This window comes from Nyctereutes procyonoides, unplaced genomic scaffold, assembly GCF_905146905.1.
Source record: "Nyctereutes procyonoides isolate TBG_1078 unplaced genomic scaffold, NYPRO_anot_genome, whole genome shotgun sequence".
NCBI classification, from domain to species: domain Eukaryota; kingdom Metazoa; phylum Chordata; class Mammalia; order Carnivora; family Canidae; genus Nyctereutes; species Nyctereutes procyonoides.
Genome location: NW_026575146.1, coordinates 26,953,314 through 26,978,519, shown reverse-complemented (window position 1 = coordinate 26,978,519; position 25,206 = coordinate 26,953,314). Strand labels below are relative to the sequence as shown.

General features: G+C 34.6%; 1 protein-coding gene across 2 annotated transcripts in view; it reads left to right on the top strand.

Moving 5' to 3' along the window:
- TBC1D32 (TBC1 domain family member 32) overlaps positions 1-25,206 on the top strand; it is a 209,355-nt gene that overhangs the window by 119,421 nt on the left and 64,728 nt on the right. For both annotated transcript variants that reach the window (XR_008662516.1, XM_055310422.1), the window contains exons 24-26: positions 12,226-12,348; positions 13,509-13,617; positions 14,541-14,634. Coding sequence is in view for 1 of the 2 variants with exons in the window: in XM_055310422.1 (XP_055166397.1) it covers positions 12,226-12,348; positions 13,509-13,617; positions 14,541-14,634 (326 nt within the window). In the remaining variant the exon portion in view is untranslated. The remainder of the gene's footprint in view (positions 1-12,225; positions 12,349-13,508; positions 13,618-14,540; positions 14,635-25,206) is intronic.

Below are 25,206 nucleotides of genomic sequence, written 5' to 3'. Positions count from 1 at the left end.
TATGCTGGTATAATTAATGAGCCATTAAGATCTGTTTATTAGATGATTACATAATTGAGTAGCAAATAGTATTATTTGTTATTGAGTCTTACAAGAATCTTTTTGCATAATTATTAGAGCATGCATTTTTTATAAATGTTCTAGATTTATTTGTTGCATACATGTTTATACTTATGGATGTAATGACTGGTTTTTTCCATTGCATCCGTAGATAATAGTTGTTTTTTTCTGAAATATTAAAAATATAAATATTACATAAAATATAAACCTATAACTTAACAAATTGTTGTAAAATAAATGTCCACATAATCCCCATTGAGTAAACATATTAAGAGAACTTATTAGTTCTCTTTTTATTTGATTTTGTTTGATCATGAGTCCCTTCATTCCCCCTTATGGTAACCACTATTCTGACTTTCATGGCTAAATTTACTTCTTTGGTTTACTTTATATTTTTTCTACATAGGCATGTATTCCTAAACAATGTATTTTAATTTTGCTGCTTTTGGAGCTTTATATTAATGGTAGCATAGACCGTATATTCTATCATGCCTGACCTTTTCTGTGTAGCATTATTTCTAAGATTAATGTTGCATGTATTTCAGTTAATTTATTTTCATTGCTGCATAATCCATTGTATGAATATATTGTGTTTTGTTTATATATTATGCTGTTGGTGGACATTTGGGTTATTTCCAGTTTTCTACTTTGGGCTATTATAAACAACTCTATTACATGTGAAATGTCAGCTACATATTTATTTGCATACATACATATATGCATAATTTTTCATTGTGTTGCAAAACAGGTATCTGAATATGCAGAAGTCTGTTTCTGAATTTCCTAATGTGTTCAATTGGATCTTTTTCATACTATACAAGTATCACATTGTTTTAATTAGTATAGCTTTGTAATAAATTACAACTGATAGAACAATTCTTTCTACTTTTTTTTTCAAAAAATATCTTGGCTACTTTTACTTTTTTCCTTTACATATAATTTTTTAAAAAAGATTTTATTTATTTTAAAGAGAGAGAGCAGGGAGAGGGGCAGAGGGATAGTGAAAGAATCTCAAGCAGACTCTCCACTGAGCCCAGAGCCCAGAGCCCAGTACAGGGCTCGATCTCACAACCCTGAGATCATGACCTGAGTCAAAGCCAAGAGTTGAACACTTAACCAACTGAGTCACCTACGCACCCCTCCATATAAATTTTACAGTCAGTCTGTTACACAAACCAGCCCACTGGGATTTTAATTATTATTGGAGTGACTCTTTAGATCAATAGTGAGTTCATTGACATCTCTATAATACTGAGTTTTCCAATTTGTAAACATGATATGTATCTCTATTTAAGTGTTCTTTACTCTCATTAAATGGTTTTTTTTTTCCAATGAGGCCTTCTATATCTTTTGTGAATTTAATATTTGTAGCTTAATATTATGGTCCTCAGTATGTATTATAGTATGTGGCAGTATCAATCTGTGGTTAAGAACATGGGCTCTGGAATCACATTGCCAGAGTAATATTAGACTTAGAGTTTTGACCTCTCTATGCTTCTATTTCCTCATATGTGAAATAGAGACAGAAATTCCTCATAGAATTTTTGTGAGACTAAATATGTTATACTTCTCCCAAATTTAGAACATGAAAAAGCATCTGATAAACATTTAATGTGTATATACAAATTATTCATTCATTTATATTACTCTCTTTTAAAACATTCCTTTTAGATTATTAGTGGATGCATTTTGTTGAACTCTTATAAGAAGCTTAAACCTTAAATTATTACATAATGTACATTTAAACTAACTTCCTAACTGAATCAAATATACTTCATAATATTTATATACTATATAATATTTAAATTTTTTTAAATTTTTATTTATTTTATGATAGTCACACACAGAGAGAGAAAGAGGCAGAGACATAGGCAGAGGGAGAAGCAGGCTCCATGTACCGGGAGCCCGACGCGGGACTCGATCCGGGGTCTCCAGAATCGCGCCCTGGGCCAAAGGCAGGCGCCAAACCACTGTGCCACCCAGGGATCCCTATACTATATAATATTTAATATTCTAATCTAGATAGGCACTATGTCTAGTAAAATTTTTTACATCCTATAGTGATATGTTTTAGCACTCTACATATAGGCCTATGCATTTCTCATTGTTATCTTCTATGTTATTATTTTTGCTATTGTGAACACAATTTCATTTTCCATGGTAATGTTTTAAATGGTTATTACTGGTATGTTATATGTAAATTATTTTTTGTATTTTGTTACTGGTTACATAATTCTCATATACATGTATCTCATATATATTTACATACACATGCTTTTTTCCTCTTGTTTCTAGTTGTTTTCTCCATATCAACCAAATGATACATACTTATAGTTTCTTAGATATAAATGTTGGAGCTTTTTTCTATTTGTCTATAAGGTATTACCACAAACCATGTGGCTTGAAACAACACTTATCTATTATGCCAGTTCCTGTCTTGGTACACCTTAGCTGGGTCCTTTGTCCACAGTGTCACAAGGCTACATCAAGATGCCACCTGGGGCAGTGGTCTCATGTGAAGTTCAGTTAGGTAACTTTCAAACTTACACAAACTTTTTCAAACTTACACAAACTGTTGGTGGAATGTAGTTCCTCATGATCTTAGGAATGAGGGTCTTATTTACTTGCTATCTATAGGCTAGAGGCCTCTGTAGATTGTCAGCTGAAGGTTATCCCCAACTCCTAGAGGCCATCTGCAGTTCCTTGCTATGTGTCTTCCCCCAAATGACTGCTTTGTTCCTTCAGAGCCAGCAGAGAAGAGAGACTTCAAGCAGGACACATAATCTTATGTAACTTAATCATATAATCCTATCTCTTTCCTCACCTTTAACATTCTCTGATTAGAGGCAAGTGAGGTCCTGCTTATACTTAAGGGAATCACAGGAAGGCATGAGTGCCAGGAGGGTGGGCATCTTGGGGATCCTAGAGTCTGTTTATTACAGAGCCATTTTTCTGATCAATAGATTCTTTACAAACAAAACCCTGTTTTAAGCCACTATCTTATCTAAATTATGGCTATAGCTTTTTAAAACTGGTGTATCTTTTTCAGTCCCTGTCTAATTTCAGTCTGTTTTATATATAGCCACCAGAGTTATCCCATTAAAACACAAATCAGATCACGTCGATTCTATACTCACAAGGTTTCTCTCATCAGGATAAAACCATACTCCAGTGGTTTCTCATGTCGTCAAAGAAAAATCTGGAGTTATTGCAATGGCCTTAGAGAGTCCTGTGTGATCTGGACCCCTCATATTACTTTGACCTCATCTCCTAATACTTCTCCCTTGTTTATTCCTCTTCACTTTTACTGGGCACCTCACTTTTCAAACATGCCAGACACGCTCTCACCTTAGGTTCTTTGTTCAAGCTGTTCTGCCTGAAACACTTTTCCTTCTGATGGCTCCATGGCTTGCTTCCTCATTTCTAACAGGTCTTCATGAAGTGTTTGTCACCTTCTTGGTGAGGTCTTCCATAACCACCTTATTTAAAATTGCGTTTAGTTATCCATCCCTATCACCTCCTTCTTAAAACTCTCTATTCACTTTCTTTCCTGCTTTAGTTGTATCCATACTGTGTTTTGTTAACTTTTTATATTGTCTTTCCCTTTAGTATTTTGCATTCCATGAGGCCTGGGATTTTCATGCAGTTGTGTTCAGTGATGTATCCTGGGTGCTTAAACAGTGGTTGGCACTTAGTAGGTATTCAACCAATATTTCTTAGAATTAAGTAAATTGAATTTTGTGTCATGGAAGAGTGGTTTCCAAATAAACAGCCTTATCATCTTCTAAAGGAACATTATTACCTCTTTTCATAATGGCTTTTTTTTTCAACTTTTTTTTTTTTTTTTACATTCGGCTTAAACTTCTAGAAAATGTTAAAAAATAATAGGCAATTTTGCCTTCCTCATGACCTTAGTGGGAATGTATTTCCTGTTTATGCTTTTAGCTCTTGCATGGAGATAAATTTGTTTTTAAAATCAAATTAAAGAAGTAACCTTTCTTTAATTTACTTAGAATTTCTTTGAGGGCAGGGGATAGAGAGTGGATGTTGAATCTTAAGTAGCTTTTAAGCATCTGATCTGATGATTATATGGTTCTTTTCTATTACATACTGATGTTATGAATTACATCAGGAGATGTTTTAATATTAAACTATTCTTCCTGGAATGAACTGTACTTGGTCACAGTCTGCTGTTTTTTAATTTATTGCAGGACCAAATTTGCTAAGCTTTACATCATTCCTATTACTTGTAGGATCTTAAAAGTCGTACATGATTTGTTAAAGTTTCTGTTTACTCATTCTCTAATGAGGAGAATCCAGTCTGGCATATATTTGCTTTCAGAGTTGCTCCAGTTCACCTTGGACCATCTCATTGTACTCTAGATCCTATAGACTCCTTCTTTTGAGCATAAACCAGAGGACACTTAGGGTCAGTTTCACCTCCTGTTCACTGATAAGTAGCCTAGAGAAAGCAGAAAGACCACTAGGTCTCCCTATACCTTCATAACGTAAAGCCTTTTTACTTAGTTGATCCTTCCTATTTTTCTAACAAAATATCTATATAAAGTCATCCTTGACATCTTTCTTCATTGGCTCCATATATTCAGGATATTTTGTCAGTTCTTGATGTAATTAAAAATCCCTCTAGGTAACTGAGTCTATGTCTGGATTTTCTTTCTTTTTTTTTTTTTATTCACATATCATTACTACACTTTAAAGATTACTGCAGCTTTGTAATGTGTTCTTTTTTTTTAAGTTTTTATTTATTTATGATAGTCACACAGAGAGAGAGAGAGAGAGGCAGAGACATAGGCAGAGGGAGAAGCAGGCTCCATGCACCGGGAGCCCGATGTGGGATTCGATCCCGGGTCTCCAGGATTGCGCCCTGGGCCAAAGGCAGGCGCCAAACTGCTGCGCCACCCAGGGATCCCTGTGCTTTAATTTTTATAACAGTTTTATTCTTTTTTTTTCCTTAGCTTTGCCAGTTGATGTTTTAAATTGTTTTCTTTTTCTCCTTTTTTTTCCCCTGAGCTTGTACAGCTCTACTTTGTGAAGAGCTTATTGGAGACCATTGCTTTTATTAAATATTTTTGACATAACATTCTATAAGTAGTACAATGTATTTTGATACATTGATACAACTTAATTCATGGAAAATTATTTGGTCATAGTTTTCAAGTGTTTAATGGCAACTCTTTGTGTGTGTATTTGTATTTAGCATCTGTTCATCCTGTTATTTTCCTCCTTTTTCTTGGAGCACCTTTGTACATATCCCATGGTATTTGAAGAGATGTTAATCTCTTCATTATCAGCTGTTTGTAGGAGGCTCTTGTTGAAGAGAAAACAGGATCATGTTTCCCGTTAGCTGGAATTTTTCTATAGGCCTGAGTTGTGTGTGTGTGTGACCCTTTTTTGTGCTGTCCCACCCATCTGACTATGGAGGTAGTCAGTTTTGTTATTAAAAATTATCTCTATAACCAATAATGAATTATTGTCTGTCTGACTCCTTGTTCCACATTTCCTCTTCCTACTAAGAAACATAGTAGGACCAGGGATACTTCTGCTGCCTTTTTCCACTGTTGCAAACAGACCATAAAGTTTTTCCTCTACATTCTATGTCTCAATTTTGAGAAATTTGTTGTTTTTACTTAGGAGTTTATTCTTTGGGGAGGTGGTGGTGGTGGTGGTGGTGGTATTTTGTTGTGTTTTATTGTCATGGGCAGCCATGACATTTTTTTCTCAATTTCTACCCCTCCCCTATCAGTGTTCTATTTTTGCTACACTTGACTGCCTTCAACTTATTTTATGGCTAAAAATTTTTATGTTATGCTATTTTCTTTTCCCCTCAATCCATGAAGTTATTTCTAGGATAAGAAAGGGGAAATGCCAAATTAACACTGTAATCCTCAAAGAACTCTGAGTCTTTTGGTTTTATTGTATTTTATCTAGCAGAAATTGTTTTTAGATTTATAAACTAAGTATGGACCATTTCTCTAAATTGATGACAGATTTTTCCCTTAGTTTCATATATATTTAGTTATTTTGCCAGATTCCTAGGGAGTGACATTGAATTACCATATTTGATTCTTCTTTAATCCAAATTTTAATTTAAAATCTAGTTAGTTAACATATGTAGTACAATGTTGGTTTCGGGAGTAGAATTTAATTCATCACTTAAGATAACACCCAGTTCTCAACATAATAAGTGTGCTCCTTAATGTCCATAATCCATTTAGGCCATCCCCTGCCCACCTCCCCTCCATCAACTGTCAGTTTGTTCTCTATAGTTTAAGAGGCTGTGATTTGCTTCCATCTTTTTTCCCCCCTTACCCTGTGTTCATCTGTTTTGTTTCTTAAATTCTACATATGAATGATATCATACAGTATTTATCTTTCTCTGACTTACTTTGCTTAGCACATAATGCACTCTAGCTCCATCCACAGTGTTGCAAATGACAAGATTTCATTCTTTTAGATAGTTGAGTAATATTCCTTTGTATATTCCTTTTCTTATGTGATTGTTGAAGTTAGGACTTCCAATTCTATGTTAAATAACAGTGGTAAGAGTGGACATCCTTATCTTGTCCTGACGGCAGAGGAAAAGCTCTCCATTTTTCCCCATAGAGGATGATATTAGCTGTGGGTGTTTCATAAATAGGCTTTATGATGTTGAAGTATGTTCCCTCTAAACCTGTTTTGTGAGGATTTTTATCAAGAATAGATTATGTATTATGTCAGATGCTTTTTCTGCATCCTTTGAGTATATCATGTAGTTCTTACCTTTTATTAATGTGGTGTATCACACTGATTTGTGAATATTGAATCAGCCTACAGTTCAAGAATAAATACCTCTTGATTGTGGTGAATAGTCCTTTTAATGTACTGTTAGATTCAATTTTCTCATATCTTGTTGAGAATTTTTGCACCCATGTTCATCAGGAATATTGGCTTATAATTGTCCTTTTTAGTGGGGTCTTTGTCTGATTTTAGAATCAGGGTAATGCTGTCCTCATAGAATGAGTTTGGAAGTTTTCCTTCCATTTCTACTTTTTGGAACAGTTTGAGAAGAAGAGAGATGAATTCTTTTCTTTCTTTCTTTTTTTTAAAGATTTATTTATTTTAGAGAGGTGATACCTATATTGCTATGTACTTCTCTCTTATGACCACCTTTGCTGCATCCCAAAAGTTCTGGACTGTCATGTTTTCATTTTCATTTGCTTTCATGTATTTTTAATTTCTTCTTTAATTTCCTGGTTAATCCATTCATTCTTTAGTAGGATGTTCTTTAACCTTCACGTGTTTTTGGTCTTTCCAAATTTTTTCCTGTGGTTGACTTCAGGTTTTATAGAATTGCGGTCAGAAAAGATGCATGGTGTAATCTTAGTCCTTTTATACTTGTGAAGGCCTGATTTGTGACCCAGAATGTGATCTATAATGAAGGATGTTCCATGTGCACTGGAAAAGAATGTGTATTATGCTGCTCTAGGATGAAAAGTTCTGCATAGGTCTGTTAAGTCCATCTGGTCTAGTGAGTCATTCAAAGCCATTGTTCCCTTGTTGATTTTCTACTTAAATTATCTATCCATTGCTGTAAGTGGGGTGTTAAAGTTCTCTACTATTATTGTATTGTTATCAGTGAGTTTCTTTATGTTATTAATTGATGTATATGTTTGGGTGCTCCCAAGTTGGGGGGCACAAATATTTATAATTGTTAGATATTCTTAGTTGACAGACCCCTTTATTATGATATAGTGCCTGTCTTCATCTCTTGTTACAGTCCTTGGTTTAAAAAGTGACTTTGTCTATATTAAGTATGGCTATTATCTCTTTTGATGTCCATTAGCATGGTAAATGGATTTCTATCCTCTCACTTTCAATCTGGAGGTGTCATTAGCTCTAAAAGGAGTCTCTTGGAGGCAGTATACAGATGGGTCTTGGTTTTTTTGTTTGTTTTTATCCATTCTGATACCCTGTGTCTTTTGATTGGAGCATTTATTACATTTACATTCAGAGTGATTATTCATAGATATGCATTTAGTGACATTGTAATTACCCGTGAAGTAGTTGTTTCTGGAGATTCTGCCTGTTTCTTTCTGGTCTTTGTTGCTCTTGGTTTTTCTTTCCCTCTCAAAGAGTCTGCTTTAATATTTCTTGCATGGCTGGTTTAGTGTTTATGAAGTTTCCATTAGTTTTTGTTTGTCTGGGAAACTCTTTATTTCTCCTTCTATTCTGAATGGCATCCTTGCTGGATAAAGTATTCTTTGCTGCAGATTTTTCCCATTTAGCATGTTGAATATATCATGCTACTCTCTTTTGGTCTGCCAAGTTTCTGTGGATAGATCTGCTGCTAACCTGATTTGTCTTCCCTTGTAGGTTAGGGGATTTCTTTCCCCTTGCAACTTTCAGTATTCTTTTCTTATCTCTGTATTTTGCAAATTTTACTAAGATATGTCTTGGTGTTGGCAGGCTTCTGTTTATTTTGATGGGAGTTCTCTGTGCGTTCTTGATTTGGATGTCTCTTTCTTTCCTCAGATTAGGAAGTTTTCAGCTATGATTCGCTCAGATAAACTTCCGGCCCCTTTCCTCTCTCTTATTCTTCTGGGACTCTTATAATACGAATGCTATTATATTTTATGGAGTCATTAAGTTTCCTAAATATGAATTTGTGATCCAAATTTTTCTTTCCCTCTTCAGGTTTATTATTTTACATAATTCTATTTTTTTAATCACTTATTCATTCTTCTTCGTCTGTCCTTGTGGTCATCACAAATCCCATCTGTTTTGCATCTTGGTTATAGCATTTTTTATTTCTGACTGACTAGTATTTGGGTCATTTATCTTTGTGCTAAGGGTTTCTCTGGTTTCTTCTATGCTTTTCTCAAGGCCAGCTAGTTATACTTATGATTTTGTTTTAAATTCTGGTTAAGACATATTACTTATATCTATTTCGATTGCCTCCCTGCCTGTGACCTCTTCTTGTTTTCTCTTTTAGGATGAATTCCTCCATCTTGGCATTTCGTCTAGGTCTCTGTCTTTTATGTGTTAGGAAAGCCTGTTCCTGGGCCTATTTCCACTAGAGCTGAAGCTTTGTAGCACTCTGATGAGTAGACCTAGAGCATGCAGCTGGTCTTCTGGGGGAGGGACCTGCTGCTGCTCTCTCAATTATATTTGCCCTATTAAAAAGACAGGTGGAGAGCACAGAGGGGCAGGGTGTGGTGTAAGCTGCTCCAGCCTCCACTGTATGCAGTCTCTCCCTCCCTGAAGGTCTGTGCTGATGCGAGTGGTGAAAAATGATGCCAGCCTGCTCTCGTTTCTGGACAGGGGAGTTCACACCTACACAGTTCAAGAGGTCTTCACAGAAGAGCAAACAGTTTCCTCTCTTGTATCTCTGACTTCCGTGAAATCCCTGCCTTCACCCTGTCTGTGTCTAAGGCTTCTGCCTACCTGGTGGCCTAGTGCTCCTTTGTTTTATCTTAGACTTGCAGCTGGGTTTCAAAACTACAAATTTTAGGAACCTGGTGCAGATCCTTTGGGGGAAGGTCTCACCAAGCTCTGGCTAGTACTAGTTTGTTCCAGAAAAGCAGTTGTAGGACCGTGCAGGGGTTTGGAGTTTATGATAAAGTGTAGCAAAAAGCCAGTATCCAGGTTAGCTGCCCTCAGTAGTCATCTCTGCTCATAAGCTAATGAATGGGGCAGCTCAATGGCACCCACAGCTCTTTTGTCCCTTGAGAGGCAGTGCTGCCTCTCTCAAATGCACTCCAAGAAGGGGAACTCACCCAGCATGATCCAGGGGATCCTCAGAGCATGCAGTCAGCTCCAGGGCCTCTGCGCTTTTTCTCTACAGGAGCACGCTGTGCCCACCAGGCTTACCCTGGGAGTGGTATGGACTTCTAAAACTTCAGACTTTCAGCTCTACTGTTTATAAAACTTATGATAATCAGCTCCTCTTATTTTCTCAGTGTTTTTGAGAAAGTGTCTTTCTTGTGCAGTCCCGTGTTCTGCTTTCTCTTTTTCTCTCTCTCTCTCTTTCTCATCTCTCCATGATCAGGGCTTCCTCCTCTCTGCAGCACCCAAGATTCTTTTCTTCCCTGAATCACATCACCATACGTCTTACCTTCCATGATGTGGCCTCTTTTCTCCCTCTGGTTATGCAGTTTGTTCTCCCAGTCCTCAGATTGATCTCCTGGGTATTCAGAATGATTTGACAATTATCTAGCTGTCGTCAAGGGATGAGGCAAGCATAAGGGCTTCCTACTACTCCATGATCTTCACTCCTCTCACTATTTTTGACTCTTAAAGGCATCTGTCAAACATTTTTTCTCTTTATGGATGCCACTGAATAGGTAAAACATGCAATTGCACCAAGTTCAAAAACTATAAAAGATACTCAGAAGTATGTTCCTCCTCACCCCCAAAGCTAACAGTTCTTACCAGTTGTTTTGTCCTTGTAGAGATTCTATGTAAAAACAAATACATATTTAGTATGCCTGGGTGGCACACTTGGTTAAGCATCTGACTTTTGATTTTGGCTCAGGTCATGAACTCAGGGTCATGGGATCGAGGGCCATGCTGGGCTCCATGGTTAAGATGCTCTTTTTCTCCCTCTCCCTCTGTCCCTTACCCCACGGAGTGCACTCTCTCTCTCCCAAAATAATTAAATAAAATGTTTTAAAAACAAACAAAACAAAAAAACAAGTATGTATTTATGAATATATTCAAGTGGTTTTCCATTTTTATTCAAATGATACTGCTATATACAGTGCTTTGTGCTGCTCTGTTTTCACTTAACATAACTTGGAGATAATTCTTTATCTAAACATATGTAGTTGCTATGTTGAATATCTGCGTAGTATACCACTATAAAATCCTCTTCAAACATTTGAACTCCGTTCTATGACTGGACTCTTAAAATTTTTTATTTGCTCTTATGACCACTCTGCAATAAGTTTTCTTATAAATATGACTTTGTGCTCATCTTTGAATATAACTCTAAGATAAATCAGGAAGTGCGTGATTAGAAGGCTGGTTGCTTCTTGAATCTTCTGTTTCCTCAAATGCCACCTTTCACAGAAACTGTCCCTAACCACTCAATCTACCATAGCCACCTAATTGATGTTGTCTTCATATTATCTTTTTAATATACTTTTTTATCATAGAATTTTTAAACATATGAGAAGTAGAATGAGCAATAATATAATGGAAGTTCTATGTACCTGTCTTACTTTTATCAGTTATTAGTATTTTCCAGTCTTGTTTTATCTCTCTCCCCTGCTCCCATAAACATTTTCCTATGTGACTAAAAAATGCACTTAATAGGTTTTGCTTAAATCACAATCAGAACAGAATCTTCACATCTGATTGATATTTTGCTTTTAATTTATAAGTTACCTTATCCCTTTTTCATATTCTTTCCCTCAAAAAATAATATATAACAATGTTTGGGATTTTCCAAATTCTGGGCGTGGTTACTGTTTTCCTCCTTGTGGTCATCTTTCATCATATTTCTCTGATTTTTGTATTTCCTAAGCTGATAGTGTAATGTGTAATAACTTGCTGGCTAGTTTCAGGTTTAATTTTCTTGGCAAGAATATTTCATAGATTGTGCAGTGTACATGCTTTTGCATCGCAGCAGGAGCCGCATGGTTTCCACTTGTCTCTCTTTTATCAATGTTGAGAGACAAGTGGAAATCATGCATGTTTAAAGATAGATCAGTGTGTTTGGGTGTTCTCAGCTTTATCTGGCAATTATAAAGTTAGCCATTGACATTTTACCTAATGAACATTTCCTGGATGGGTAGAAAAATTAGTCTGTCATTCCTTATGTAATTAATTGCTGATACAAGTGGTGGCAGTTTGCAGTTTTTATGAATTTGCTAATGTTCTCTAATTTCTAAATTAGTAGTTGAGAATTTACTATTCCTACATTTAGATAATTAAAAAACTAGATTAGAAAATGCCCATGATCTTTAAATAATGTTCCAATGAGAAGAACTTTTGAAGTCTATAACTAATCAAAAAGATTACAAATGTGTTTGAAGAAACTGTGATCTTTTTCATAAAATTTGTATTCCCATGTGGAGGTATTCTTTTGAGACACCAAGAAAGTTTCTTAAACTTTTAGGATATATTTTATAAAATCTGCTTTTATTGTCTCTTTTTATATAGGTTATTAAGTGTGGTGTGCTGTGATCTAGACACTCTTCTCCTGCTAGAGGCTCAGTATCAAGTATCTGAAACGTTACTAAATGCTCAAGAAGAAAATATCTTAGAAACCTCTGAAAGCCACAGGTAAAACCAACAAACAAAAAACTATTAAGACACAATATTAGTAACAATAGTCTTTTTTTACAGATGCTCTGTTAAGACAGTAATTTTGTGCATTTACTTTCATGTTTTTCCCCAGATTTAAATAACAAAGTAAAAAGCAATTAACATAAATGTCACCATTAGAAATTTTATGATAAATGGTCATGGGGAGGGCTTGAACAGTACTACTTTCTAAGTTTTTGTTTAATTGAGCTTTTTCTTAAAGATCTGATTTTATTGATGGTTCCATGAAGTTGTATCACCTTCAAATTCAGGCTGCATGTGTAAGATGACTTATTAAACAAAATGTTTGATTTCATGTCCCTTGTAGAGTTACTCTTTATCTTTACTTCATTCTCTTAATTATGTCAGTTCATATTCATAAATTCTGATTATTATGAAATGAAGTTATGGTAATATCTTGATTTTTTTTTCTGTTATACTTGTCATTGCCTCAATTTGGCTGACATTCATTGAATACACATTCAAAAACTGGTATTATTTTCATGTCTGTAATTAAATAACAAAATATATGTATATATATTATAAATATATAAATATATAATATATAAATATTTTTATATATTTAATATAGAAATATATAAATATTATTTATATGTATAAATCTATATATATATTTTGTATATATATATATATATTTCCATTCTAGCTGGTTTGGAAAAAATAGAAGACCAGGCATATTACTGGATTCTCTTGATTTGATATAGAAGGATGGTATTAACAGCTGCAGGAAGTATAGAATCTACTTCAAAAGCAACATTTAGATTTTGAATTTAGGGTACTAGGCCTAGAATCTGAGGGAACCTTTACTAAAAATGTGAAAAAGTCATTGTGGAAATAATGTAGGTCTTAATTCCATTTCTTTAAATGCAGTAATATTTGACAAAATATTATTTTATTAATATTTATCTCATATTAGTTACATCTCTATCAGTCCTTTGTTTTCTGACAAAGAAAGCTGTAAGATAAAATGAATTTAGCACTTTTAAGTAATACATTGTTAATCATTTTCCTGATTTTTCTATAGAAAATTTTCTTTTTTCTTATACTGTACTGAATCTAAGTTAAGATTTATATTCATATTCAATTTAGATGACAAAATTGATATGTCTGTTTTTCAGGCATTTCATAATTGATGGCTTATCAGTAGAAAGAAATCACGTTCTTGTTAGAATAAATTTTATTGGTGGGCCCATGGAACGAATTTTGCCTCCAAGGGTACTAGAAAAGGTAAGTGGGGTAAAGAAGAATCTTGGTTACTAGAAAAGCCATAGGATACAAAGAAACACTTTTCCAATGAAAATAGTATTCTTCCTGACAGAGGGCTCCTGAGTGCTAGTTTGTATTGCAGAGTAGGCTATTGTTTCACTAAAAAGTTGCCTTTTTTTTTGCTGTGTTGTTTATTTTGGATGTCTTTGTCTTTTGTGATACCCAATTTTTATTAGATGAACATATTTTTTTGCGTTTAATTAACAATATTGAGTATTTCTCCTTCCATCAGTATTTGTAGACTTTGGCTTTCTCTTGAAGGAATTTTTTTTTATTAAGTACATTTTTGCTCTATCAGTCTGGGAAAGATGAGATAGAAATGATTGACACTGCAAGATAAACAGTTTGGTTTTTTTAATTTGTTTTCTATTTCGATATAGGAAATACAGGTTCTTTTGAAGCTATAATTTTCCTTTCATGGAAAAAGATAGTAAGGCCATCATTATCAGTCTTAGTTACTACAACAAGTTACCATATATTTGTCTTCAGGGCTTGTGCAATGTCATTTCTATTACATTTCATTTTGGTTATTATCCTTTGGAGAACTGAATTGTAATTGTCAAATAGCTTTTAGTTAGGCTACAACTCTAGTATCTATGAAATGAAAGCCAGTTTATTTTTTTTAATTTTTAAAGGATTTTTAATATTTATCTATTCATGAGAGACACAGAGAGAGGCGCAGAGACATAGGCAGAGGCTTCTCACAGAGAACCCAATGTGGAACTGGATCCCCAGACCCCGGGATCATGCGTTGAGCTGAAGGCATACGCTCAACCACTGCACCACCCAGGGGTCCCTGAAAGCCAGTTTAAATTAGTATTTCAGAAAGCCTTAAAATTCAGTATTTTATCTTACTTCCTAAACTCATTTGTCTTCTTTTTTAGGGTGATGATCCATATCCTTGGCCAATGTTTTCATCCTATCCTTTACCAACCTGCTATCTGTCAGAAGTTACAAGAAATGCTGATCTAAAACAAGGTGAGATATTTACCATAAACTGCGATGTTATTTTTGTGCTTTTGTGGTTATAATTTGAAAAAAGATAAAGTATTATTATGGGAAATTAGTACAATTTTTCATTCAGCTTATGTATGTGAATACATTTATGCCTTTTGGTTTGTAAGTTTTTTAAATTATTTGTTATGATACTGAATGATTCTTATCAGAACCCTTTTTGGTTTAAAAAAGGAATTATGATTTTTAATGAATTCTAGATACATAGGACTTTATTCAGAGTAATATTTTTTAGTATGCATGCCATCCATAAGTTCTGTGTCCTCAAGACTTGAAATATAAACATAATAATAAAAGTTCAGATATCTACTTTAGAGGAGTTTATAAACTTTTGGAGAATACATTCAAGTAATTAGATAGCTGTATGATAGTGCAGTTTGTGATAGGAACTAAATAGACAAATGTGTAGCCTGCTAGTAGCATACATGCAGGACACTTTCAAAGGAAGTTGGTGTTTGAAGCAAGGCTTGAAATATGTGTTTTTTTGGGTAATAGAAGAGCATTTTTGATAAAGGAAAACAGAAGCTTGAAAGGAGCAAATTATATTCAGAGAACTGTGAGTAGTTCAGGATGTCTGGGATTTGGAACGTGAGGACAAGAGAGACCAGAAGTAAGATAACTGGTGGTAAGCCACATTTAGCCATAAGGGCAGTGTAGCTCAAGACTTTATTGTGAGAGCAATGAAAATGCAAACAGTTTTTATTTATTTATTTCAAAGTTTTTATTTATTTATTCATGAGAGACACAGAGAGGCAGAGACATAGGCAGAGGGAGAAGCAGGCTCCCTGCAAGGAGCCTGATGTGGGAGTCAGTCCCAGGACTATAGGATCGCAACCTGAGCCAAAGGCAGACACTCAACTGCTGAGCCACCCAGGCATTCCGCGAACAGTTATTAGATTAAGGAATTCTAAGATGAAATATGAAGATATATTATCAAACTATTTATTAATTTGAGAAGTTAAAGCTTCTATCAGGGTAATCTTTAATAATATCAAGGTTGCACTGGAAAAAATAGCATGTATAAGATTCATTTAATATGTTGTTTTTGTTTCTAGTTAGTGTTTGAGATTTTTTTATTACATTTCTCACAATTGCATAGAAACAAAAATTGTGCTTTGTTTTTTTATTTCTATCTACTTAGAGGTTAGGGAAAGAGAAAGAAAGAACATGAGGAAGCTTTTTAAAGTTTTTTTTTTTTTTTAAGATTTTATTTATTTGAGAGAGAGCATGAGCAGGGGGAGGGAGAGTGGGAAGGGCAGAGGGGGAGGGAGAAGCAGACTCCCTGCTGAGCAGGGAGCCCAGCATGGAGCCCAATTCCAGGCCCCCAGGACTGTGACCTGTGCTGAAGGCAGATGCTCAACCAATTAAGCCCCCCAGATGTCCCTAAGGTTTTTAATATTTGTCTTTATAATGCACTAAAATTTTTGCTTTTGTTTTCCTCTTGCAATTCTATTGCTTTCAGAGATGTGTGAGTGGATAGGAAGTATTTTTCAAGAAGAAACTCTTGAGAGAGTATCGTTTTGGACACTTTACCCCACTGACTCACTTCTTGCAGTGAACCCAAACCTTTCTCAATATGTTACTGTCATGCTTTCCTATCCTACTTTCAGTGTTCTTAATGCCTTTATATTTTGTCATTCTTGTTGTAGGTTTCATCATTTATTTGCCCCCTCATTCCTTTATTTAACATTTTTCTCAAGTGCTAATTATCAGGTGCTTCACTAGGCACTGGAAATAAAATGATGTACCTTTTCCTGATCTTTTCCTTGTTACAATAAAGCATTGTTCTTTGCTAAGTTTCACTTGGAAACACATGTTAATTTTTTGAACAAATTCATTCATTATCAGTTTTATTATATATGACTGCCATATTTGGTAATTTGATTCTTCAAAATAGTTTGATTAAAAAAATATTCCCTGGGACACCTGGGTGGCTCAGTGGTTGAGTGTCTGTTTGTGGCTCAGTTCGTGATTCCGGAGTCCTGGGATTGAGTCTTCCATCCAGCTCCCCATAGGGAGCCTGCTATTTCCCTCTGCCTCTGTCTCTGCCTCCTCTCTCTGTGTCTTTCATGAATAAATAAATAAAATCTTAAAAAATAATCCTTATCTTTTTAAATAAAACAAGGCAGACAGAAATAAGAAAAATAAGATTAAATGGACACTTCCTAAAAAGGAAGGATATATCATCAATTCCTAGGAATTATTGCTCAGAGGAATATAATTTTACTCCTTGCTCTACTCTTGAGAGCTGCTTAGGAAAAGAAGTAATAATAGCATCTCTGTCCCGCCCAGAAGATCACTGCAGATGGTTATTGACGTCAAGCGGGTCCATCATACTGTCGGGCAGTCCTGTACTGCGTCCCCACATCTGAATTCTCCCACTCTCCTCTTCTCTCTCATCAAACCTTCTTCACCTCATCCCCATTCATCCTGTCAGATGATAATTTTGTTTTCCAGGTTGCCAAGGAAATAGAAACAGAAACGGCTTCCATGTGTTGCTGATAAACACCAGCTTACTCAGCTGCATCTATTCCCATTTCATGTTTTTGTTACTATGAATAAGCTGCCAGTGCTACTTAGGAAGGCCAACTTCTCCAGCCGTGCACTACCTTCCGTCCTTTTCTCAAAGATACTGCTTCTAACAGTTCCTCCTTTTCCTTTATTACTGCTTTTTGGGGGTATTGGGGGCAGGTCTCCATTGTAGCTTTTTTGTGAACTAACAAGCAATACTATTAATTCTTCCATATTTAAAACATCTTCCTTTGAACCTACTTTCACTTCTGTCCTTTTTTGGCAAAATTCTTTGAAAGCTTGTCTAATCTTGGTGTTCCAGTAACTCCTTCCATTCTCCCTTGAACCCACAGAGCTAGCTAGGCTCTCACCTCTACCATTTACACTATGATTAAATCCACTGAGTAGATCAGTCCTCATCCTACTAGACTTAACATTATTATTCAGCATGTTCACTCCTCCCCTTTCTTTTGAAAAACTTTCTCACTTGGCTTTTAGAAAATGCATGATGTGATTTTCCTTCTGTTTATTCTGGCAAAATTCTTTTGTCTCCTTTGTTTGATCTTTCACTTTTGTCTAACCTCTAAACTTTGGAGTGCTCCAGGGCTCAGTTATTAGTTGCCTGTTTTTCTAGCTTTACTTACTCTTGAGAACATCTCATCTTATGACTAAAATACAGTCCAATAGGCTGTTGGCTGTCAAATTTATATCTTTAACCCCTACCTCTCCCCTGAACTCTGCATTCATATCTAATTGCCTACTTGGCACCTCTGCCAGGAGGGTTAATAAGCACATCAAACCTAAAGTCTGAGCTAAACTTCTCATACTCCCTGAAAATCTATTCCTTTGGTATTCCTACTCATTTCAGAAATGACAATTTTGGCTTCCAGTTCTTTAGGCAATAAAACTGAAAGCATTCTATGACTTCTGTTTGTCTTCATACTCACATCTAATCTATCAGCAAATGCTCTTGACTCTGCCTATCTGAAATCACTTTCACTCATGCACTACAGCCCTCATCTCTCACCTGTATTATTGCAGTAATCTGCCAAGTAGTCAGTGTGTTCTCAGTACAACCACCAGAGTAATGCTGTTGTAATGTGGATTGCATCACATTACTCCTCGCACTGAAATCCTCCAGTGGCTTCCCATAGCTAACAGGGCCCAGTACATTTGTGACTTCATTCCTGTCAATGCTGTGTTTTAACTTCAGTACCATTTCAAACCTTTTTATTTAATTCCACATTTCCCCACCATATTGGACAGTTCTCTTTCTGTTTGCCCTAAAATGCAGGTGTTTGAGACATTATTCTCAATTTAATAACAGTACCTAATACTTTCTCCTAATAATAGGGTCCTGGTTTTTGTTAAGCAGGAGAAAATGATGTAGGCACCAGTGGATAGGCCAGGATGTACATCACAGAGCTATCTTTGTGAACTCAATGAGAAAAATGGAGCCAAATGCATTTCTAACAGGTATAAAGCTAAATTAAAAGTATGTTTCTGGTTAAATACAGGTCAATAAATTAAACATTGTACAATTTTAAACACATTGTGTTTAAGCTTTCCATTTACTTTTTTGATTTGAAAGTAATGATTCATTGATTCTGATAGGTGTTATTTTAGTTGTCATTGGCACTGCAAAATTTTGGGATATCATTTCATTGTTGTGGGGAAAAAAAATCACTCTGGTTGTGTGCACATGGTGACATCCTCTCATTTGTCTCCTAGCTTCTACATTTATTCTTCTTGCTACAGTTAGCATCTCCTCATCTGTTAAATTGCCTCTTGTTAGCTCATTGGCATTAGTGTTAGCTATTAGATAATTTATCTTCATCTGTAAATAAGAATCTTGAGACATCATCTGGTTCAGTTATTTTTCTTTGTGCACTATTTTAGAGTCATCATGCTAAAATGTAAAAGCCTTGTAAAAACTAGTGATTACCATTATCTATTTGTGTACATATATGTAATTATGTTTATACATGTATAAGCGTGTTGTGTATATATGTGTACATGTGCATCTGTGTATATATTTGTGATATATAAATAATCTTAGACACATGAAAACATTCTCTTCCATGTGGTAGAAATGACTTGGGATATCATCTTTCTGTTACCCTAGAGTTTAAATAAATAGGTAGAAGGTTGTGAATGTAGTAACTTACTATTACCTGTGTAGCAGGTAAAAGGAAAGGGAATAGGAAAGGAGATTTGTACTGTGTTTAAAAGCCAGTACAGGTTTGTGCAATCAGGAGCTGCTAAAGTGAACTACTGGAGATTGACTCAATGTCTTTTGTATATGAAACAGATCATGAGATAAACAAAACCGGATTGGTTTCCTGTGCTAGACTTAGATCTCCCAGGAGTTACTGTTGCACCCCTACTTGGCCAGTCTCCTCTACTGCATTCCATTTTTGTGTGTTCAGGACAAGACTTCTTTAAAGAGGAACAGAAATCCAGTCCTTTCATACTGAGAAATAAAAATGGCTTGAGGGATTAAATAGCATGCTCTGGTTATTGGAAGCATTAGGGAGACATCTGAATGTGAGAAATGTTCTGTCCTTTCTAGCATCCTGTATTCATTTCATTTTTAAATTACTTTTATAATGTTTATTCAGACTGAATTATAAAATCATCAGCAATCTAGATTACATCCATATTCTATATACTGTACTACTGTGTAATACCTATCCTTATCAGGAAATCTTTGGATCTGTATTCACTCAGCGGGGGCTGGTATCTTCAAAGTAGAGAGTAAGTTTTTTGTGTCATGGCTTGTATGTTTCTAGTATTCCAAGCACAACACTGACTCCAGGGCCACTGGCAGCATGGCTACATGGCACTGGTTCTCTTTGATCTTAGAAATTTGAATGGCTACTCATTGAGAGCCTCAAATAAATTAGCAAATCCTAATGCAAGTGAACTTCTGCATGTTCCTTGCAAGTCCTGCATCCTCACTCTTTACCTATATATCCCTTCAAAGGCCTTTCCTTAAAAAACAAAAAACAAAACAAGAAAAGTTTACCCCCTTTGGGCTTTCTAAGAAGTAAACAAAGGAACAGCTAATGTGAGCCAGCTGTATAAACAGATGTGTCACTTTCTGATTCTTTTCTCTCCCTTGCCCTTGACTTTATCTCATGACCTTGCTCTCTATTAATTGTCCTACATACTGTGGGTCTTATTGTTTTGTTTTGTTAACCATGTGGGTCTTACTGTTTTGTCTTGTTAAAAACTTTATTGAAATGTAATTAACATACTATGTAATTCATCCATTTAAAGTGTACAATTCAGTGATCTTTTTAAAGTATATTAATAGATGCACAGCCATCACCACAAACAACTTTAGAACATTTTTACCACTTCAAAAAGAAAACCACTATTCCCTCTTCCCCCGCTTCCCTCACCAGCCCTAAGCAACCACTAATCTACTTTCTGTCTCTAGAGCTTTCTCGAGTTTGGACTTTTCATATGAATGGAATAGGTTAGTGTGTAGTATTTCTTGACTGACTTTTTAACTTTGCATGATGTTTTCAAGGTTCATCTCTAAGGTTCATTCGTGTTGTAGCATAGGAAAGTACTTCAGTCCTATTTATGATTAAATAATATTCCATTATGTGCATATACCACAATTTATTTATCTTCTGATGGACACTTGGATTGTTTCCACCTTTTGGCTATTATAAATAATGCTGCTATAAACACGTACAACTTTCTACATGAATATGTTTTTATTTCTCTAGAGTATATACCTGGAAGTAGAATTGCTAAGTTATATGGTAATTCTATGTTTAATAGTTTGAGGAACTGGCTCACTGTTTTCTAAAGCAACTGCATCACTTTACCTTTTCACCAACAGTATTATAAGATTCTCGTTTGTCCACATCATCATGATCATGATCATGTGTTATGATCTGGCCATCCTACTGGGTGTGAAGTGCTACTTCATTGTGGTTTTGATTTGCATTTCCCTGATGATTAGTAATGCTGAGCATCTCTTCATGTTATATATCTTCCTTGGAGAAATGACTATTCACATCCTTTGCCTATTTTATAAATTATTTGTCTTTTTGTTATTGAGTTGTAAGAGTTCTTTATGTGTTCTAGATATAAACCCCTTATGGGATATATGATTAGGGATCTTCTTTCGAATCTTAGAATACATAATAGTTTATGCCTCTGGGCCTTTGCTCTTGATGTTTCCTTTTCCTATAGTACTACCTCCTCCTCTTTACCCAAGTAGTGCCTTCTTAACCTTTTATGCTAAGTCTGAATGTTACTTCTTCGTAGAAATTATCTCCACCATGTCTAAAATATACTTCTTTTTTTTAAGATTTTATTTATTTATTCATGAGAGACACACACACATACACACAGAGAGGCAGAGACACAGGCAGAGTGACAAGCAGGCTCCATACAGAAGCCCGATGCGGGACTCAATCCAGGAACCCTGGGATCACGCCCCGAGCTGAAGGCAGACTCTCAACCACTGAGCCACCCAGGCATCCCTAAAATATACTTCTTCCTTTACTTCTGTCTCTCTTGCTTCCTATGGGTTCCTCTAACAGCACTGTACTTTACTGAGTTTGTATTTGTTTACTGTCTGCTGCCCTATAGTGTAAGTTCCATGAGACAAAAATGCCATCTGCTTTAGGCAGTAGACAACAATAAATGTCTATTGAATGAATGGATGAATTAACATTGAATTTCTTCTCCCTTTGTATTTCCCATCATCAGACTCTATCTTCCAAATCTTTGTCAGTGGACATTGGGAATTCCTTTTGGGCTAATACATAAATTTAGAAATTTTTACTCATACCTAGAATAATCTCTGATCTGACTCATTTTTTAGAGCATCAATAGCTCTGCAGTTAGAAAGCCCCTTGAGCTAGACTTCTGTGTATATCATTCTTGAAATAGACACCTTTATTATAGTTATTTTATCATTTACAAAGTGGTACTTTACGTTTTTATAGCACATAAAAGGTATACATTGTTAGTGTTACGTGTCATTTTTTTCCACAGTTGAAAAAAATAAGCAAAAAAAAAAATTTACAGCCTTTATCCTGTGATTACTTCAAATTTAATCTTTTGTAGCTTTAGTATCTTTACTGCTTCCTCTGCTGCATTTTTACTTACCTGATAAGAAATTGATTTTCTGCCTGGCAAAACATTCTTTTTCAAATACTATATGAAGGAGTAAGTTTCATGGTGAAAATCATTCCTTTTAATGGAATGCACCACATAATGTTAAAATCTTTATAGTCCGATTGTTCAGATATTTTTAATTGGATATTTTTAGATGGCATTATGCCTATATGAGAAAACAGATCATTTTAAGGTTCATAATATGTGAAACATAACTATCTGTGATATCTTCCCCCCACCCCAACATGAAGTAATTTTTCTTTCTTCAAGTTAAAGAAAGAAGGAGGGAGGATATTGAAGTGAATTCAAGTTAAAACTTGCTTTTCAGTTTGTACATTTTCAGCTCTGAATGAATTCAGTATAAAATATATGTTGAATCATTAGGTTCCATGTACTGGTCAAATGCCTGTGAGGATCATATTCTGTTCTTAGTGAAAAACATGAATCTAATCCACTGTATTAAATCTATATTATTCACATAGATTTGGTATAAAAGCATAAATGAAAATGCAAACCATTGGCAATATTTAATAGTATATTGGGGGGTAGAAAAGGCTTTTTGATAAGTATATATAATTTATTGTAGACTATTTATAAAATAATCTTTGCAATGTATTTTGTTCAATAGAAAGAAACAAATATTAATAGAGAAGGTTTCTAATGAGAAATGGAACGAAGCACTAGAGTACCATGCCATATTCTCTTCCTCTGGAGTTAGGCCTTGTGCAGTGAGTGAGCAATAATGTTTATTGGTTTTGTAGTTCTATTCTTATGATGCCAACATACTTGATCCTAGCTCTCAAGACATGCTGGTATTTAAAATCATTTGGATACTGTTTGTTCTGATTTTAAAAGCTTTTTAAATTATGTCTTGTACATATGGTTAGTCTACAAATATTTTTAGTGATGAATTCTCTCTTTTGTCAACTACTTATTTAGGCCTTTATGTCAAATCAGACATTTTCTTATTCTATTTTCTAATTGTTTTTAACCTTTATGAACATTTATTTTCTGCAGATAAAGGTAAATGACTTTTTTTGATATTATTCTGTTAAATTATGGGACTTTTATATTCTGTTAAATTATGGGACTGGGAGTATGAGATTATGGTTTCTTTTCAGTGTAGTAAATCTTGAGCTGCAGCTGTTGAGATACTTAGTTTACAAATCAGAATAAGTTATTTCTTTTGAATAATAAAACTTATTTCTTCATGTTTGAAACACATGTATCTATGACAACCAAGGGAAACAGATAACCTACTAGTTTAAGTGCAGGTGATAAGGGAAAGCGAATTCTTCATTTCTTGAAAATGTGACTCATTTATTTTATAGTAAATGATTATCACTTACGTTAAAAAAGGAAAAGGGATATAATTCTACAATAAGGAATAACCTGTATAAAATGTAGATATCATGTGTTAAGAGCCCATGTAGTTCAAATAAAATGTGTAATGAATTTAGATGCTCCCAAATTTAGAGATGTACAGAGAACTAATACAGAGAATTTAGGCATCTTATCAATTGCTTCTCACAGACCACTCCAGTCTTTCCTTGTTTATTGTAATAAGAGTAGATTGAAATGACTATCTTAAGCTACATGGAAGAAGATAAGCAGAAATGCAAATGAAAAGCAAATATTGCACAAATAAGGTTCAGAATAAGACAAAGGTGATTAAATTAAGCCCAGTAATCTGTTGCTGATTAGTTAATGAAATCTTTGCTTATTTTGCTTCTTTTGCAGAATCTGTTATGATATTCTATATAAAATGGGTATTCACAATCGCATTTGGGAAAGAAGTACTAGGATTTTCTGTGTAAATAGCAGGCTTTTACTGCATTTATATTGAGCTTACTTTTTTCCTCCCTTTGAAACTGAGATTCTTTTTATATTATCCATAATAATCTTATAATCAACATAACATTCTATGTAATAATCTTTTGAGAAAAAATTATACAGTATCCTCAAGTATGAAAAGATTATAGTGCTTACTATAACAAAGAATTTCAGAATTTAGATATGAAATATTGTTACCTATGATTGGTGAACATGAAACTTGATGTTTCCCTTTTTTCCCCACATTTTCCTCAGTGGTATTAAGGAATGAGTTTAAAACAGTTTTTTTTTTTTTTTACTTTCTTTTCCAACTTTGCACTGTCTGTAAATCTTAGTGGTCTGAAGGAGCAAAGAGGAGAAGAGCATTTACTCACTAGACACACCAAACCTTTTTTTGGAAAATAAAACAGTCGTTCACCATGGTAACTTCATAACTAGATGTATAATTAATATAGTGAAACTAAATTATAATATGGTACTTTCTCTAAAAATAATACTGTAGGATAAGAATTATATAAAAACAATTGATATAAAAATGTGAGTTAAGAAAGAAATTGTGTTCAATGTATAGAAGAATATAAACCTGGATTCTCCCTGGTGAAATAGATTGTTTTCTTATTTAACCCTAAGAAGTGAATATTCATTTTATTATAGGAGACTGGATTGTACCCAGAAAGGAGCCAAAACCTCATAAGATATACAATGAGGAGTTAAAAAATCTATACTTTAAAACACTTACTATAATATTGTGATTAAGGTTGTTTCAAGTGAATAATTTTATACATGCCTATACTTTTACTTATAGTTTATTGAGTTCTTATATAGACTTTATACCAAATTAGGAACTATAATCGCTCTTATTTTAGTGACACTTATATGCTTAGAAGCTTTTAGTCACTGTCACTTTCAGTTATAACTCATGTTTACATAACATGTATATATATAAGCAATTTTTATGTACAACAGAATACATCCATTTTAAGAATAGTTTGAATTTTGACATGTCTGTGCACACAGAAGCACCACCATAATCAAATACATAAC